The sequence below is a fragment of the Chiloscyllium plagiosum genome, unplaced genomic scaffold, assembly GCF_037043375.1.
Source record: "Chiloscyllium plagiosum isolate Xiang-an unplaced genomic scaffold, Cpla_swu_hap1 HiC_scaffold_2, whole genome shotgun sequence".
NCBI classification, from domain to species: domain Eukaryota; kingdom Metazoa; phylum Chordata; class Chondrichthyes; order Orectolobiformes; family Hemiscylliidae; genus Chiloscyllium; species Chiloscyllium plagiosum.
Genome location: NW_028270140.1, coordinates 16,342,226 through 16,359,649, shown reverse-complemented (window position 1 = coordinate 16,359,649; position 17,424 = coordinate 16,342,226). Strand labels below are relative to the sequence as shown.

Below are 17,424 nucleotides of genomic sequence, written 5' to 3'. Positions count from 1 at the left end.
GAACTTTTTAAGAAATAGTATCTACAATTAATTCTGTGAATGTAACATAACTGGATTTTTAAAAGGCATTTCATAGGTGACATGTAGTAAAATCAAGTGAAATTTGGAGAAGTAGCAAAATGGATATAAGTTGGCCACAAAACAAAGCAGAGGTTAAGTGTCTTTAATTTGGCAGAAGAGTGAAAAACGGTCCACAGAGATTGCAAACAGTGACCCACAGTGGTCATTGTATCAAAATGTGGAGGTGCTGGTGTTGGACTGAGGTGGACAAAATTTAAAAATCTCACAACACCAGGTTATAGTCCAATAGTTTTAAGTGGAAGTACCAGCTTTCAGAGCTCTGCTCCTTTGTCAGGTAGCTATTGGAGCAGGATCATAGGACATAATTTATAGCTATAAATTCTGTGTGCTATGATCCTGTTCCACTAGCTACCTGACGAAGGAGCAGCGCCCCAAAAGCTTGTATTTCCAAATAAACCTGTTGGACTATAACCTGGTGTTGTGAGATTTTTAACATTGTACCAAAAATAAGTTAGACAGGAGTCCCAAGTACAAGTAATGCACTTTGGAAGAAGTAACAAGACAAGAGAATACTCTGGCAGGACATGAAGAGGCTCAGAGGGACAAATTGAGTGGGGTGCTTGTCCACAGATCTCTGAAGATGACAGGACAGGCTAATAGAGAGAATGTGTACAGAATGCTTGCCTTTAAAAATTGTGGTATAGGTTACAAGAGCAGGGAGGTTATTTTGAAACTCTACAGATTTTGGTTAGGCCACAGCTGTAGTACAGTATATCGTTCTGGTCACTGCACTGGAGAGGACCGAGAAGAGCTTCACTATAATGTTGCCTAGGATGGCAACTTTCTTAATATAGAGATACGAGGTAAACTGTGGTGGTTTTCTTTGGAGACTGGAAGGCTCTAAAAGATGGAACGTGATTAAGGTGTATACCTATTTTTCTAATCAACCGCGAGATGTTCCTACCCACCTCTGGAACAGGTGGGATTTGAACCTGGGTCTCCTGGAGCAACACCTCTGCATCACAGAGCACCCTGACTCAGGTGTATAATATCGACAGCGTGAAAAGGAAGCAGCTGTACACTTCAGCTGAAGGGTCACTAACAAATGGGCATAATTTTAAGGTGAGTAGCAGGGGTTTGAGGAATGTTTGTTTCGCACAGAAATCTGGATTGCATTATCTGGAGGGTAGTTGAAGGAGGGAACCTTGCAACCTTTCAAGTATTCATCCAAGTAATTTTTGAACAATTATAAAATTCAAGACTATGGGATAAGGGATGGAGAGTGGTTTCTTGATGGGGAAAAGGGCCCCTTCTCTACTGTATGATTCTAAGTTAACAAATTAGAAACTCAACAATTCTGGCAGCATCTCTGGAGAGAGGGAAAACCATAAATGTTTTGAGTCCGATATGAATCTTAAGAACTGAAGAGTTGTCTTGTGTGGTGTTGAACTGCTTGTGTTATGGAGTTCCATTCATCCAAGCAACCGGAGAGAATTCCATCATGCTGTTACTGGAATTTACTGAATCATGATTTGCTGAATCATGATTTGTTTCTGTCAGAATGAGACATAGCTGAAATGTGTGAAGCGTTACATATAATAGAATTTAAAACTGTCCCCCCTGGTTAATGTTTGGTCTTTTACGAGCTAAAGGTTAGGAAGAAAATGAGAAGTATTCTTCTCAGGTGGTTAAGCATTTAAGTGTTTTTGTCAGTAGTATAGTTTAGTTTGTAAGCTGCCTTTAAGCTTTGAAGATCCATTTTCTTAGCTTTTGTTGAGTTTTAAAAACTCACTTTTTTTTTCAAAAAATGTATTTCTCCCACTCAGATGGTGAAAAGTTCTCAATCTTTTCCAATGTCTCCTGTTTTCCTTTCCTGACCTTGGAACCCCTCTATTTCCACCTCATGCTATGATGAAGGGATGACGTTTTGTTCCATACCCTTAGTCTATAATCTGATTAGCTGCTTGAAATGGGCAAGGACACTTGAAGCTGTAGGATTCTATCTCTTTTTAAAAGCCTTTCTGGTTTCAGTTGTGAAAGTGCATACTTTTCTTTTACTGTTTAATTTTAATTGCTTACCCTGATGTTTCAGGAATATGCAAGCCACGTTGAGAAACAACTACAGGATAGTATTGAGATTTGTGAGCTACTTTATTCAAAACTGGTATGTAAGATTTATTCTGTCAACACATTGCAAAACTGTCATTTTTTTTTTCCTAAAAGAATGTTTATGTCTGCTTTCCAGTTTGATGCAGAAAGCTTAAAAATGGAGAATGATAAACAGAAAGAAGAAATTGAAGAATTGAAAGAAAGACTGGAGAAAGCAAAGTTCTTCCAAATGGAGAATGAGAAACAAAAAAAGGAAATCAAAGAACTAGAAAAACTGAGAGAAGGGATTGAAGAATTGAAAGAGAGACGAGAAATTGAGGAATTTGAGTTTTTGGAAAAAGAAGCAGAAAAAGAAGGAAAGGTACATTAAATAGTTGAAATGAATTTTAGAAATATTTAGCTTGCATTAGCATATGAGTTCTTGTAAGAGGTAATTAGCAAACCCCAGTCAAGAAGGCTTGCTTAATTATCCGTTTTTTTTAAAAATTGCAACAGTTCAATTTCAGTTTTGGTTAAACTTTCCTTGCTTTAGCTTTGAATTTTTTAGCCAGGGTCGAATGTACATTGCTGCATCGCATATTGAATACTCCACCCAATACCTAAAATGGTGGAACAGTTGAAAATCTCTGGATTGTGAAAGCGCCATCCTTTTAACTCTGTGCTTCACCTGGGTGGTGATTTTCATCTGATGTTTTGACTTATTTATTTTTCTCTCTTCATTTTTAAAACATTCTTGCAAAGTTCACATGCACATTTGGAAACAAAATATAATACTAAACCACAGCACGTGATATTAGGGCAGGTGACCAATGGCTTCATTTAAGTTTTAAGGAGTGATCTCATAAAGGAGCGGTTTTGACTCTGAGTGAAGCTTCTCTGAATGAAGGAGAGAGGCCATGAAAGAACTTGAAAGCAAAGATGAGAATATTAAGTTGGCAAACACTGGTGTTGTGTGAATTGGACTTGGTGTGATGTAGAATGTTGGCAGCAAGGATCTGATATGTTCAAGCTTATGCAGTGCAAAAGATGAGCTTTTGGCCAGGAGAGCATTGGAATAGTCAAGACTAGAATTATCAGTGCTGGGTATAATGGGTTTCTGAGAAAGATTGTCCAGTCGGTTTCTGTTTTAGCCAATGTTAGACCAGAAATGACTCACCTTGGCATCTCCAGATTAATATCATGCCAATATTGTAAATGACCAGTTTGTAATTCAGCTGTTGAAGATGGAATGATGTTTGCGATTTTGGAGAAGATTTGTAGCTCAGGTTATAAGTTTGTTTGCTGATGTTTCATCACCATGCTAGGTAACATAATCAGATCGACAAACAAATCAATGGGACGTCTATGGGATCACCAATATCGGGACCCTTAACAGAAGCAGTTATGCAAAGATTAAAATGAACAGCCCTTCCCCTGACCCAGCCCAAACTTCAGGTCCGTAATGTGGATGACAGCTTTTTCATCGTGAAACGCAACAAATTAGAAGAAACCCACAACACTTAAATATTGTCCTTACTAGTATAAAATCCCCTTCCCAGACATCACAGTAGAATGAAAAGCCAATGGAGAGCTGCAGACTAGCGTCTACAGGAAACCCCCACACACTGACCAGATACTCAACTACAGGAGCAATCATCCCAATACCCACAAACAGAGCTGCATCCAGGCATTATTTAAACAAGCCACAACACGCTGCAGCACCCAGGAACTACGAGAAGCCAGAAAAACAGCTATACAACATATTTAGGAACAGCAGGTACTCAATAAGTGCAGACCTAAACCAGAAGACACAACACGCTCAGACTCTAGCCACCCTGCCATACGTTAAAGACATCTCAGAAATGACAACCAGACTACTCTAGCCCCTAGACATCATGGTAGCCCACAAACGACCAGCACACTGAAACAACAACTGATGAATTTAAAGGACCCTGTACCAACAACCATTAGAATGAATGTCATATACAAAATACCCTGCAAGGGCTGCAACAAGCATTATGTTGGACAGACTGAAAGGAATGTAGCCATCAGGACACTTAAGCACCAACGAGCCACCAAAAGACATGACCAACTATCACTAGTATCCATATACATAAATGAAGAGGGACACCAGTTCAACTGGGACAATACATCCATCCTGGGGCAGGATAAACAAAGACCCGCAAGGGAATTCCTAGAGGCCTGGCATTCAAACCAGAGCTTCGTTAACAAACACGTCAATTTGGACCCCATTTACCAACCTCTGAGAAAAAGAACTGGAAGTGTTACAACCGACCACAACAGACCAAGCACTTAAGTAGCAAGCGGGACAGAACACCACCGCTTCATCGGAGGCTCACTCATGATGTTACCTAGCGTGGTGATGAAGAAATCTACCAGCTCAGTGAGCAACCTTACAACCTGAGAGAATTATGTTAGGGAACAAAGTTTATGGTGAGGATTGAAAGCAGTGACTTTGATCTTGCCAATATTTAATTGGAGGATACATCTAGTGTCCACACAGTGGAGGATTTGAGAGAAGTGGTGGTGATGTACATCTAGATACCATCAGGGTGCATATAGATGCTACCATGTTTTCAGATTTCATGTCCGTGCCAAGTGCCAGTTCAATAAAGGCTAGGTACAGCAACCATTTTTAATATAATCTGTCTTGGCCATTTGCAGGAACAGGAACAGCATGAAAATGAGATGATCAAGATGCTGGTTCGCAATTCTGAGAGTACTGACCAGGAGCTTGAGGTAAGTGATTTTGTATTAAAATGTTCTACTTTAAGTGGGCATTAGAGTCAAGTGTGTTTGATTAATACCAGAATGTTCTTTTTTAGAAAGTACAATGGCATAATCTGAGCAAAGCAGGCATGGGGATTCAGGAAAAAAAATCCCAAAAGAACTTGTCAGATGGAGTTTAATTCAGATAAATGCGAGGTGCTGCATTTTGGGAAAGCAAACCTTTGCAGGACTTATACACTTAATAGTAAGGCCCGAGGGAGTGTTGCTGAACAAAGATCTTGGAGTGCAGGTTCATAGCTCCTTGAGAGTGGAGTCGCAGGTAGATAGGATAGTGAAGGTGGCGTTTGGTATGCTTTCCTTTATTGATCAGAGTATTGAGTACAGGAGTTGGGAGGTCATGTCGAGGCTGTACAGGACATTGGTTAGGCAACTGTTGGAATACTGCGTGCAATTCTGGTCTCCTTTCTATCGGAAAGATGTTGTGAAACTTGAAAGGGTTCAGAAAAGATTTACAAGGATGTTGCCAGGGTTGGAGGATCTGAGCTACAGGGAGAGGCTGAACAGGCTGGGGTTTGTTTCGCTGGACCATTGGAGGCTGAGGGATGACTTAGAGATTTACAAAATTATGAGGGGCATGGATAGGATAAATAGACAAAGTCTTTTCCCTGGGGTCAGGGAATCCAGAACTAGAGGGCATAGGTGTAGGGTGAGAGGGGAAAGATATAAAAGAGACCTAAGGGGCAACGTTTTCACGCAGAGGGTGGTATGTGTATGGAATGAGCTGCCAGAGGATATGGTGGTGGCTGGTACAATTGCAATATTTAAGAGACACTTGGATGGGTATATGAATAGGAAGGGTTTGGAGAGATATGGGCCGGATGCTGGCAGGTGGGACTAGATTGGGTTGGGATATCGGGTCGGCATGCACGGGTTGGACCGAAGGGTCTGTTTCCATGCTGTACATCTCTATGACTCTACAACTGCAGATGCTGGAAATCAGAAATAAAAACAGAAACTGCTGGAAAATCTCAGTTGGTCTGGAGAGAAATCAGAGTTATCGTTTCGGGTTGAGTGACCCTCCTTCAGAGTTCCGAGTTCTGAAGCATTACTGAAGAACAGGAGCAGAATGTCTTTGTTTCACAGTTGAAACAAGTTAAACAGCTAGTGTGAGTCCTGAGATGTTCGGGTTGGAGTTTATTGATTTGTAAAATAAATTTAACATGATTTTTGTGATCTATTAACATTTTTGTTAGGCAAGGAAAGCATAAAAATTTTGATTTACATTTGGCCTCTGCCTTTATTAAATCATACAGTGGACATGTGTGTTTTTTAAATGTAATTTTTAAATTATTTATTCACTGGATGAGGGCATCTCTGGCTAAGCCAGTATTCATTGCCCAGAGGGCTGTAAGAGTCAACCACATTGCTGTGGGACTGGAGTTACATGTAAGCCAGACCAGATGGCAGTTTCCTTCCATAAAAGTCATAAATAAACCAGATGGGTTTTTCCAACAATCAACAATGGATTCACGGTTGTCATCAGATGATAATGAAGAGTCCTCATTAGGCTCTTAATTCCAGATTTATGTTCTTATTGAATTCAAATTCCATCATCTGCCGTAGTTGGATTAAAACCCAGGTCCCCAGAACATTTCTTGGCTCTCTGGAATAACAGTCCAGTGATAATACCACTAGGCCATTGCTGCCTCCATTTGAATGTGTAAAGGTAACCATTTGCATGTGTTTTTATAAGGTTAAATAGGAAATGGATGATTTCTTTTTTCTTCAATTGTGTTTTCTACTTTTTACATTCCAGATCAAGCAGTTGCAACAATCACTGAAAGATGCAGAGGTTGTAACTCGTGATGCAAAGAAAGAGTCTTCCCTTCTCAGAAGTGAAAATCTGGAGCTTAAGGAAGAAATGGTAATGATAGTTTTGAATACAGAATCTTAACTTTGTTAATTGCTGGTATAGGAATTGATGCTATTCATTTCCATTGCACATGTTACATAACATACCTCTCTGGGACAGTTCCAAAATTTTACAGTAGCCAAGGGAGAAAGTAGACAAACTACGTCGGAGAGATATTGTTTGGGTGTTATTTTATCCTAGTTGCCTCATGCACTCTGAACTCTGTCACAATTTAAATATCTGAGGAAAGTGAAAGGAGAAAGGGAGTTGGAAAAGAATGGTTATGATGATGTAGGCTAATGGTTTTTAACCTTTTTAGTAACATGGCATGTTTCAAGAAGACAGGCATACCCCTTTCTTATCTTAATTGCTCATAAATATTGCATTTACTATAATCGTAGAAGAGAGCGCACAACAAGTTTAAAAAATGATCAAATGCATTAATGTTTTACATTTCACAGTGACGCAATTTTAAAATCTACTCCGCTCAGTTATTTCTATCTATTCTTGGCCCTCGATCTGTTCCACACACTGCATTGAACTGAAACATAATTGAAATTCAATGGATCAGACTAAAACACAATTTACCTAGTTAGTGGAAAACCTGAGCCTATCGGCGTTCCTAAGCTAGAAAGGAACTGAACAAGTTGGTGGCAGTAGAGCCAGAACTCTGCTTTACTGACTTTTTAGTTACCTTCCCCAGTGTGGCACATTCCTGCAGAGTCTTGTTTATCTTTGCATAAAGGTCAATAATTTAAATTGCTGATTTAAACTATTTGAGGTTTTTTAATGGATACCATTTTTGTTCAATTTGTGGAGTGCCCATTGTAGAGGTTCACACATCACCAACATATCCTCAGACCTGTTCCAGATATAATGCGGGCAGAATACATCCATTAAAATGATGCTCCCGTGTTACTTTAGTTTATAGCTATGCATCACGTTCGTCCCAAAGAGAAAAGACCATGTAGCAATTCTATCAATACTTGTATTGGCTACTAATGATGGGCTTGATGCAAAACCTTTTCTACCAACACACAAAAAATATATTTAGAAAGGATTCAATAATGTTTTGTTGAGTAAAATACACAATGGTAATTAATCTTTACATTTTGCAGTTGGTTGCTAAACGACTAAAATTTGAATTTTTTGACATTTTGATACTTTGAAACTGTAATATTGATCTAATAGAAGTACAGTATTATAGTGATCTTTTTTAACTTTCCTATATGAACTGGAGAATAAAATGAGAGTGGACTATCAAAGAATGGAAAACGATGTCCAATCATACAGCAGCCAGCTAGATGCTGAACGGTCACGCTACAAAGAAATGCAATCTGATTTACAGAAAGAATTAAATTTTGTTTTCAATGAAAATACCAAGCTAATGTCGCTTCTGGATGGAAAAGTCCCAAAAGGTACATTCCTATAATATTATAGTTCACACTTAAGGGATCGTATTATGTCCTCACATTAAGCATTTCATCTTTTAAACTGGATGAGAATCAAGGTCTGATTTCCTGGATACAATATTTTTGTTTTTTAAAAAGCAGAATGTAATTTTTTATATTTTTGTTCCCTAGTTCCCACCTCTTGCCTTTATTGGTCAGTGCATTGAATATAGGAGTTAGGAAATCATATTGTAGCTGTACAGGATATTTGTGAGGCCACTTGCAGAATATAGTGTTCAGTTTTGGTCTCCCTGCTATCGGAAAGATGTTGTTAAACTTGAAAGCGTTCAGAAAAGATTTACAAGGATGTTGCTGGGATTGGAGGATTGAGCTAAGAGGACAGGCTGGTTAGGCTGGGGCTATTTTCCCTGGAAGGTCGGAGGCTGAGAGAATTTTCTTTTCGAGGTTTATAAAATCATAAGGGACACGGATAGGGTGAATAGCCAAGATCTTTATCCCAGGTTAGGGGGTTCAAAACTGGAGGGCATAGGTTTACAGTGAGAGGGGAAAGATTTAAGAGGGACCAGAGGGTCAATTTTTTTCATGCAGTGGGTGATGCGTGTATGGCACAAGCTGCATGAGGTGGTGGTAGAGGTTGGTACAATTACAACATTTAAAAGGTATCTGGATGGATGGATGAATAGGAAGGGCTTAGTGATTTGGCCGCATGCTGGCAAATGGGACTAGATCACTTTAGGATATCTGGTCGGCACGGATGGGTTGGACCAAGGGGTTTGTTTCTGTGCTGCATAACTCTGACACTGAGAACATTGCATGACTTTAGCACTCATAGTTATTTTTCCCTCCTTTAATTATTGTCCCAAAGCTAAATGGAATGAGGATATTTTAGTATCTGGTTCTTCCACTTTGTATTGCAACTTTTTTCTTGATGACAAAAAAGTTTGTTTACTTGTATTTCTCTGAATAAGACAAAGTAAAATTGCTATCTTGTCTATAATAAGACTTTTTAAATGATTGACTAATGCTGTTAATCTTAATATGTCTGGCATAGTAAATGAAGGATGCTTTGCACCTCCAAGACTTTAGCTCTGTGAGATTCCGTAGTAACTTGAGTTTTCTTGGGCCATCATTCCTGCTTGAAGCAAGCCTGAGCCTTGTTTCAATATTTAAATCAAAGTTCTATGCCAATCGTAAGACCCTAACTCAATTTTAATGGTCTAGTAAACAAGTGCTCCCACTTGACTCCTTTTTGATAACTAACATGATGGATAGTTTTTGAAACCTTTTTATTGTAATAAAAACTTGATTGTTCTTTTGCATGTCTACCTACACCATACTCTTGGCCTATCTCTTCTGTGGAGTGCCTTGACAATGCACATGTGTTGCATGGTATTTGATCGGTGTCTTTGGCTATAAACTAGAGTATACTCTTCTGTTGCTATTTTGCTGAGGGAGTAGAAATTTGAGAGCTAATGCAGCAGGAATGCTTTCCCTTTAGCTCTTCACACTTCATTGAAAACTGATGGAGTGCTTTTGGTGATCGGTATCAATAAGGCAATCTCATTTATTTGGGGAAATGTTGTCAAACCTTTTCAGGGTAGTGCTGGACAAGTGGCAAAAGTAATAAGTCACAAAAGCTGCAATGAAAACATTAAGAAAATACTTTGCAATGAAAGAATGAAGTCTATATTATTTTGTACTGAAACTACTAATTTCATAGCAAATTTATTTTTAGAATTTAGCATCCTCATGTTTGAGCCCCTTATGGAGTTACATTTTACCTCCACTTAATAACACAAAAATTGAGTGTTCATATCCTGGATTATTTTTAAAGTTTCCAAATATTCATTTAGGATATCAGGTCTTAATGCAAGAGTGTATGCCATGTCCTGTAGAATCTGCAGACTTTCAGAGTGTAGATAGAGGAAGCCCGCATCCAGCGGAAAATAGAAGAATTGTGCTTGTCGTGCTGAACCAATCCTATCTGAATATGTAGATTTTTGTCAGTAAAGGTGAGAATTCCCCAAAAAAAACCCTGAAACCAGATCATTTCAAATATATTATGGTCTATCAGGCAAGGAGAAGGTAATATTTATAGGCTAATCTTCCTGCATTTGAATAACTGGAGGGGATGGGCGCAATTTAAATGTGGACCTTATGCAAGGAACAGCTACTGCATGTCCTTGATAAGTATGTATCTGTCAGGCAGGGCAGAAGTGGTCAAGCGAGGGAGCCATGGTTTATGAAAGAAGTTGAATCTCTTGTCGAGAGGAAGAGGAAGGCTTATGTTAGGATAAGACATGAAGGCTCAGTTAGGGCGCTTGAGAGTTACAAGTTAACCAGGAAAGACCTAAAGAGAGAGCTAAGAAGAGCCAGGAGGGGACACAAGAAGTCGTTGGCAGGTAGAATCAAGGACAACCCTTCAAGGGCGCTTTATAGGTATATCGAATAAAAGAATGGCCCTAATCTTTCTCTAGTCAATCAAGGATAGTAGTGGAAAGTTGTGCGTGAAGCCCGAGGAGATAAGGGGAGCACTAATTGAGTATTTTTCATCAGTATTTACACTGGAAAAACACAATGTTGTCAAGGAGAATACTGAGATACAGGCTACTAAATTAGATGGGATTGATGTTCACCAGGAGAAGGTGTTAGCAATTCTGGAAAGTGTGACAATAGATAGGTCCCCCCCCCCGGGCCAGATGGAATTTATCCTTAGATTCTCTGGGAAGCCAGCAAGGAGATTGCAGAGCCTCTGACTTTGATCTTTATGTCATCATTGTCTACAGGAATAGTGCCAGAAGACTGGAGAATAGCAAATGTTGTCCCCTTTTTCAAGTAGGGGAGTAGGGACAACCCTGGGAATTATAGACCTGTGAGCTTTACTTCAGTTGTGGGTAAAATGTTGGAAAAGAGAGAGGATTTATAATCATCTAGAGAGAAATAAGTTGATTTAAGGATAGTCAACACAACTTTGTGACGGGAAGGTCGTGCCTCACAAACCTTTATTGAGTTCTTTGAGATGGTGACCAAATAGGTGGAAGAGGATAAAGCAGTTGATTTGGTGTATGTCAATTTCAGTAAGGTGTTCCCTATGGTAGGCTTTTGCACAAAATACAGAGGCATGGAATTGAGGGTGATTTAGCAGTTTGGATCAGAAATTAGCTAGCTGAAAGAAGACAGAGGGTGGTGGTTGATGGGAAATATTCATCCTGGAATTCAGTTACTAGCGGTGTATCGCAGGATTTGTTTTGGGGCCACTGTTTGTCATTTTTATAAATGACCTAGATGAGGGCGTAGAAGCATGGGTTAGTAAATTTGCGGATGACACTAAGGTTGATGGAGTTGTGGATAGTGCCAAAAGATGTTGCAGGTTACAGAGGGACATAAATAAGCTGCAGTGCCGAGAGGTGGCAAATGCACTTTAATGCTGAAAATTGTGAGGAGATTCTGTTTGGAAGGAGCAACTGGAATGCAGAGTACTGGGCAAATGGTAAGATTCTTGGTAGTGTAGATGAGCAAAGAAATCTGTGCCCATATACGTAGATCCCTGAAATTTGCTACCCAAGTTGATGGGGTTGTTAAGAAGGCATCAGGTGTGTTAGCTTTTATTGGTAAAGGGATTTAGTTTCGGAGCCATGGGGTCATGCTGCAGCTGTGCAAAACTCTGGTGAGGCTCCATTTGGAGTATTGCATACAGTTCTGGTCACCGCATTATAGGAAAGATGTGGAAGCTGTGGAAAGGTTTCAGAGGAGATTTACTCGGATGTTGCCTGGCATAGTAGGAAGGTCTTACGAGGAAAGGCTGAGGGACTTTAGGCTGTTTTTTTTTGAGAGAGAAGGTGGTTGAGAGGTGACTTGAGATATAGAAGACAGAGGGTTAGGTAGGGTGGACAGTGAGAGCCTTTTTCCTCTGGTGATGGCCAGCACGAGGGGACATAGCTTTAAATTTGAGGGGTGATAGATATAAGTTAGATATTAGTGGTAGTTTTTTTTTACTCCGTAGTAGGGGTGTAGAATGCTCTGTCTGAACAATAGTAGACTCTAATAGTGGAGGAGAGATGGCTTTCAGATTGGTTCCACAGGTCAGCGCAACATCGGGGGTCGAAGGGCCTGTAATGTTCTCAATGATTAATGTTGACGTTCATGTATATAAGATTTTGACTATTTTTACTATTGTACTTTTGAAACTGACAATCATTTTACCACCACTCTTAAACCTAGATTTATTGGATCGTTTTCATTTGGAAAAGAGCATGGCTGATCTTAAACAACGGTTGGATAAATCAGAAAAAGAAAAGAATAGTCTTCAGGAAGAAGTATCTCTATTATCCCAATATAAATCATTGCCTGAAAAAGTAGATGAATTAGCAAAACAGGTAATGAAGGTGCAATAACTATGTTAAAGAATACATGGAATTTATGCCATTATTTGCATTATGAACATCTTATGCTTGTTTATCACCTGTCACATCAAAACATCCAAGAGACCACTGAAGTGCAATTATTGTTGATCAGGCAAATTTTAAATAGCTTTCAATTGTGCCATTTCCATTGTTTTCTTGCCAATATACTGTGTTAACAGGAACTGGGAGAAACTTCTTTGAACAAATATCTTGTATCTGTTTTCACACTGGAAAGCACTAAATTGTCCAAATAATTGTAGAAACTCCAGAGATAAAGGAAGAGAAATACAAAAAACAATCACAAATACTCGAGGAAAGATGCTGATGAAAACAATGGAACTAAAGGTTGACTAGCCTTTTGGTATGGTAATCTACACTGTAGAGTTTTTGTGGAACTGAACTTAGTGAAGTGTTGGTGAATTATTGTACAGTAAAAGCTAATAGTTATTTCTTCAAAATTAAATCTAGGTTCAGCAGCTGACCGAAGAACTTAATAGTGTTACTTCCGAAAGGGATACTTTGTCGGAGTGCAGAGAAGATGATGTTAAACAACTTGAGAGCTTGCGTGGAGAGTTGTTATCCATTGTCCAGGATAGGAACAAACTCCACGAAGTTCTTGCTAGTGTCCAGTCAGAACTGGATGATCAGGAGAAGATCAAAACTTTACAACAGGTAGAAAAAATGATTATTAGTTTGCTTATTAATGGTCAACGATTAATCCGGAGGTATTTTAATGTTTGCTCATTGGCAGGAAATCTGAAGTCTTTCTAGAGTCCTTTTAGTTGTTTGAACAAGCATATTCTGATGCTGAGGAAATGGCCTTAAATAAAGACATACCCATTACAGAGGAACCTCGATTATCCAGCATTCGATTATCTGAATTTTGGATAATCTGGATAAGATCGCAACTGTTATCTGGCATTCGATTATCTGAACAAAACACTCTCCACCCATGTCGTTTGGATAATTACCTAACTTTGTTATCCCCTCTTTTTGTGAACTCCATTGTTAAATGGTATAGCTCCATTTTTGGCTATTGTTTTTGAGCTTTCTTAAGTTGAGTTGATGCTTCAATTTTCTTCCTTCTGCTGGTCATGCAAGTCAAGGTATTAAAATCTCTTCTAGTTAGCAGCATTTTGACCATAGGACTCCAGGAATGAGATTCAAGGTTCCAATATATGCTAAATATTATTCAAATTAACTTATACAGCCAATCATTCATAAATCAAAGGTCAGTCAACACTGATTATAAAAGATCAGTGCTAAATTCATATTGATAGGGTAATATAAATACCATTCATGTCACATTACAAACTGTCAGTGTAAGAGAACCATCACAAACAGCTATTTATTCCACAGCATTTTCTTCAGAAGTGAATTTCTTAAATCATTAGTTGTTGGTTTCTGTGTTTTCCACAGGATGAAATGAAGTGTAGTTTGGAGAATCTCAAAAACGAATTAGATCTGTACTCCGTAAGGCTCGAAGAAGAGAAGGCTAAGTGTGCACAGTTTCAGCAAGGTATTGAAGACAAAGAAAGACAAATTAAAGAGCAGGAACAACAATTGAAGCAGGAACTTATAAAACAGAAGGAAATTGGTGAGATGGGGACATTTTTCTTGAACTCTAGGCTGTTATGAATGCTACTTTTTAAAATTGTGTTTTCCTTTAAGTCATGATCAGAATTATTTTTGTTAAAACTAATCGCTTAATTCTTTTTTGTTAACACATTGAAGTTTATGAACTTAATAAATCCGGAATTGGCTGAATCCAGGAAGGTCACTCGTTTGAGTGGCTAGTGAAACACATTGAGTTTGTTGCTGAGTGATTGACTGACTTTTCTGATCTGCACAGTACTTGGTTCTGAGTCAGTGTTGTCAGGTCAATGTTTCTGCTTCTTTTGACACAGGTTCACACTGCAAAAGGCAGATAGTTACAGTTTAAGTGCCTTCACTTGAGTGTATACTCGATTGTGAGCCTTCAGGGAACAGGTGTTATAAACCTACAACAATACTAACTGAATCAGTCTTAAATTAGATTTGTTAGGTAGAGCCTGATGGGAATGGTTATGACTACATCATGGTTATCATAATTTATTTTAAGCAACTTGAGTTACAATTTACACTGCAAATTAGATCAAAATAAACAGGGAAATGATTAATAGGATGTTAAGCAAACAATGTTGAATTAAAATTAGACTTCAGTTCTCCATTCCTGCATTACAGGTGCATCTAAGTTTCATCATTTTGGTATTTCCTAGAGGATCGGAACCATTTGAATAGGCCTAGTTTGAAATGGGTATATCCACAAAAGACTCCTGCACTAGCTGCCACCTCTTACCTTTCCTGGAGTTAACCCATCTATGTGACTGTATCTGAGACTTTCCCTCCTTCCTTTAACTGCCATACATTGCACATTGTTGCTGTTGCAAATTCCTCATCGCTTCTAACTGTCTTTCCAACCGATCCATTCGATCTGATAAGATTCGCAGCCAGCAGCATTTATGGCAGATATAATCCGCAGTAACCCTTAAACTCTCTTTAAGCTCCTATATCTGATAAGTACATATCACTCTATTAAAGGCCATTTTTGCTCCTTCACAATTTATCCCATCTTGTTTGCAGCAGCTCTCTAAATGAGTGTTATGACTAACATTTTCTTTTCCTTGTGACCCTGCACACTGTTTCTTTTCAAACAATCATATGCTGCCTTCTTGAATATCTTGATTGAAACTATTGTTAACGCACTTCCAAGCAGTATATTCCTTTTCTTAGAAACATGTTCTTCATATAAGCATTGTGCAGTTCAAAAGTATTAGGACTGTGAAAAACTTTTGACTAAGGACTGTTCAAATCAAAATTAACACTCTGGACCCATTCCAGTTTCTGTTTTCCTTTTTCTACCTGACAACAAAAGCACAGAAATTCAACTCATTGCACACTAAATTCTGTTATTTACATAACAGCTGCTTGCATTGTTTTTTTTTAATATTCTTTCATTCACGTTTAAGTGGAAGTAGGCTTCCTGTGGATGAAATGAGAGCCATGGAAACATTAATTAGGTGCAGATATAGCCCATTCTACCCCTCCAGTCCCCTTCACCATTCAATAGGGTAATTGATCTGAATAACTAGTGTTCCCACTTAAAGCAAGGGGATGAAAAGTTATCAAGGTTAAGTATTTACCTATCTGTGCATTAAAAATATTCCAGGGCTCTGTTTCCCCTAGAGAAAGAGTTCCAAAGATTCATGACCTGCTGAGAGAAGATTTCTCTATATCTCAATGTTAAATAAACAGCCCCTTATTTTTAAGCATTAACTCCTCCCAAGTTCTAGATCCTCTGAAGAGGAAGCATTATTTCTGCATCCACCCCGTAAAGATGCCTCAGGATCTTGTATGTTTCAGTCAAGTCACTTCTTGTAAATGCTAGCAGATACGTGGAATATTTGGACAGGCTAAGAATGTAAGTCAACCTGCTTAATCCAGGTATTAGGAGAAAGTGAGGACTGCAGATGCTGGAGATCAGATTCAAAAAGTGTGGCACTGGAAAAGCACATCCGGTCAGGCAGCATCCAAGGAGCAGGAGAGTTGACATTTCGAGCATAAGCTCTTGAAAAAGAGATTATGTTCAAAATTTTGACTGTCCTGCTCCTCAGACGCTGCCTGACCGGATGTGCTTTTCCACTGCCACACTTTTCAATCCAGGTATTAGTCTATAGTATACACAGTTTGAACTGTTTATTTGACATTGACATCAGGCCTTTAAATAAAGTGACCAATACTCGGTATTCCAGATGTCTCACCAATGTTCTGTATAACTGAAGCAGAGCCTTCCACTTGTGCATTCAGTTTCCCTTGCAAGAAGTGTTAGCATTCTATTAGTCTTCCTAACTGCCTGCTGTAGCTACTTGCTAACCTGTTGGGATTCATGTACTAGAAAACCCAGATCCATCTGCAATCTCTCTGACCACTTTTTCTACAATATGCTTTTTCTTTTATTCTTCCTGTCAAAGTGGATAGTTTCACGTTCTCCCACTGACGATACCTTTACCCAATTGTTTAACCTATCCATATCCCTTTGTAACCTCCCTACGTCGTCATCACAGCTCCCAATGATCTATTTGTCATTGGGAAATTCAGCAACCATATGTTTGGTCCTTTTGTTCAAGTCATTTTTATATATATTGTAATCAACATTGATAACTATGGTATTTCACTCATTAAATGGGAGGCAGTGGCATGGTGGTATTGTTCTGTAATGTCGATTGTAATGCAGAAACCCAGACTAATAGCTCGAGAGCATGGGTTTGAATCCTTCTATGATAGCTGGTGAAATTTGAATTCAATTAATTAATCTGGAGTTTAAAGTGTAATCAAGACCATGAAACCATTTGTCAACTCATCAGATTCACTAATATACTTCATGGAAGAAACATCAATAATCTTCACCTGATCTGGCATGTGTAATAGTTGACACTTAACTGGCTTCTGAAATGAAATGGCTCATCTTTTACAAATAATTGGTGATGGACAAAAATACTGGCCTTGCCAGTGATGTCCACATCACATGAGACAATAGAAGAAAAAATTTTGCCACCATGAAAATGAATCATCCATTGCTTATTCTATTTCCTGCCAGCCAGCCAATATTCCATGCTTGTCAATATATTAGCACCATACAGTGACCTTTTCCACAATACACTTTGATGCAGCACCATGTCAAATGTCTTCTGGAAAACAAAATCTAAATCCAACTTCTAGTTCCCCTTTTATCCACAGCAAATACTACTTCATCCAGGAATGTTTTCAGATTGTGAATTGGTATAACTTAGCTTCCAAG

At 38.7% G+C, this 17,424-nt stretch overlaps 1 protein-coding gene across 3 annotated transcripts in view; it reads left to right on the top strand.

The window, feature by feature from the left end:
- The window catches only part of cenpe (centromere protein E), a 116,010-nt gene that overhangs the window by 43,459 nt on the left and 55,127 nt on the right, over positions 1-17,424 (top strand). For 2 of the 3 annotated variants that reach the window (XM_087994952.1, XM_087994945.1), the window contains exons 17-24: positions 2,114-2,185; positions 2,267-2,491; positions 4,795-4,869; positions 6,677-6,784; positions 8,013-8,190; positions 12,406-12,560; positions 13,056-13,259; positions 14,007-14,184. In XM_087994952.1, the coding sequence (XP_087851078.1) occupies positions 2,114-2,185; positions 2,267-2,491; positions 4,795-4,869; positions 6,677-6,784; positions 8,013-8,190; positions 12,406-12,560; positions 13,056-13,259; positions 14,007-14,184 (1,195 nt within the window). The remainder of the gene's footprint in view (positions 1-2,113; positions 2,186-2,266; positions 2,492-4,794; positions 4,870-6,676; positions 6,785-8,012; positions 8,191-12,405; positions 12,561-13,055; positions 13,260-14,006; positions 14,185-17,424) is intronic. The other variant, XM_087994949.1, reaches the window with a different exon arrangement.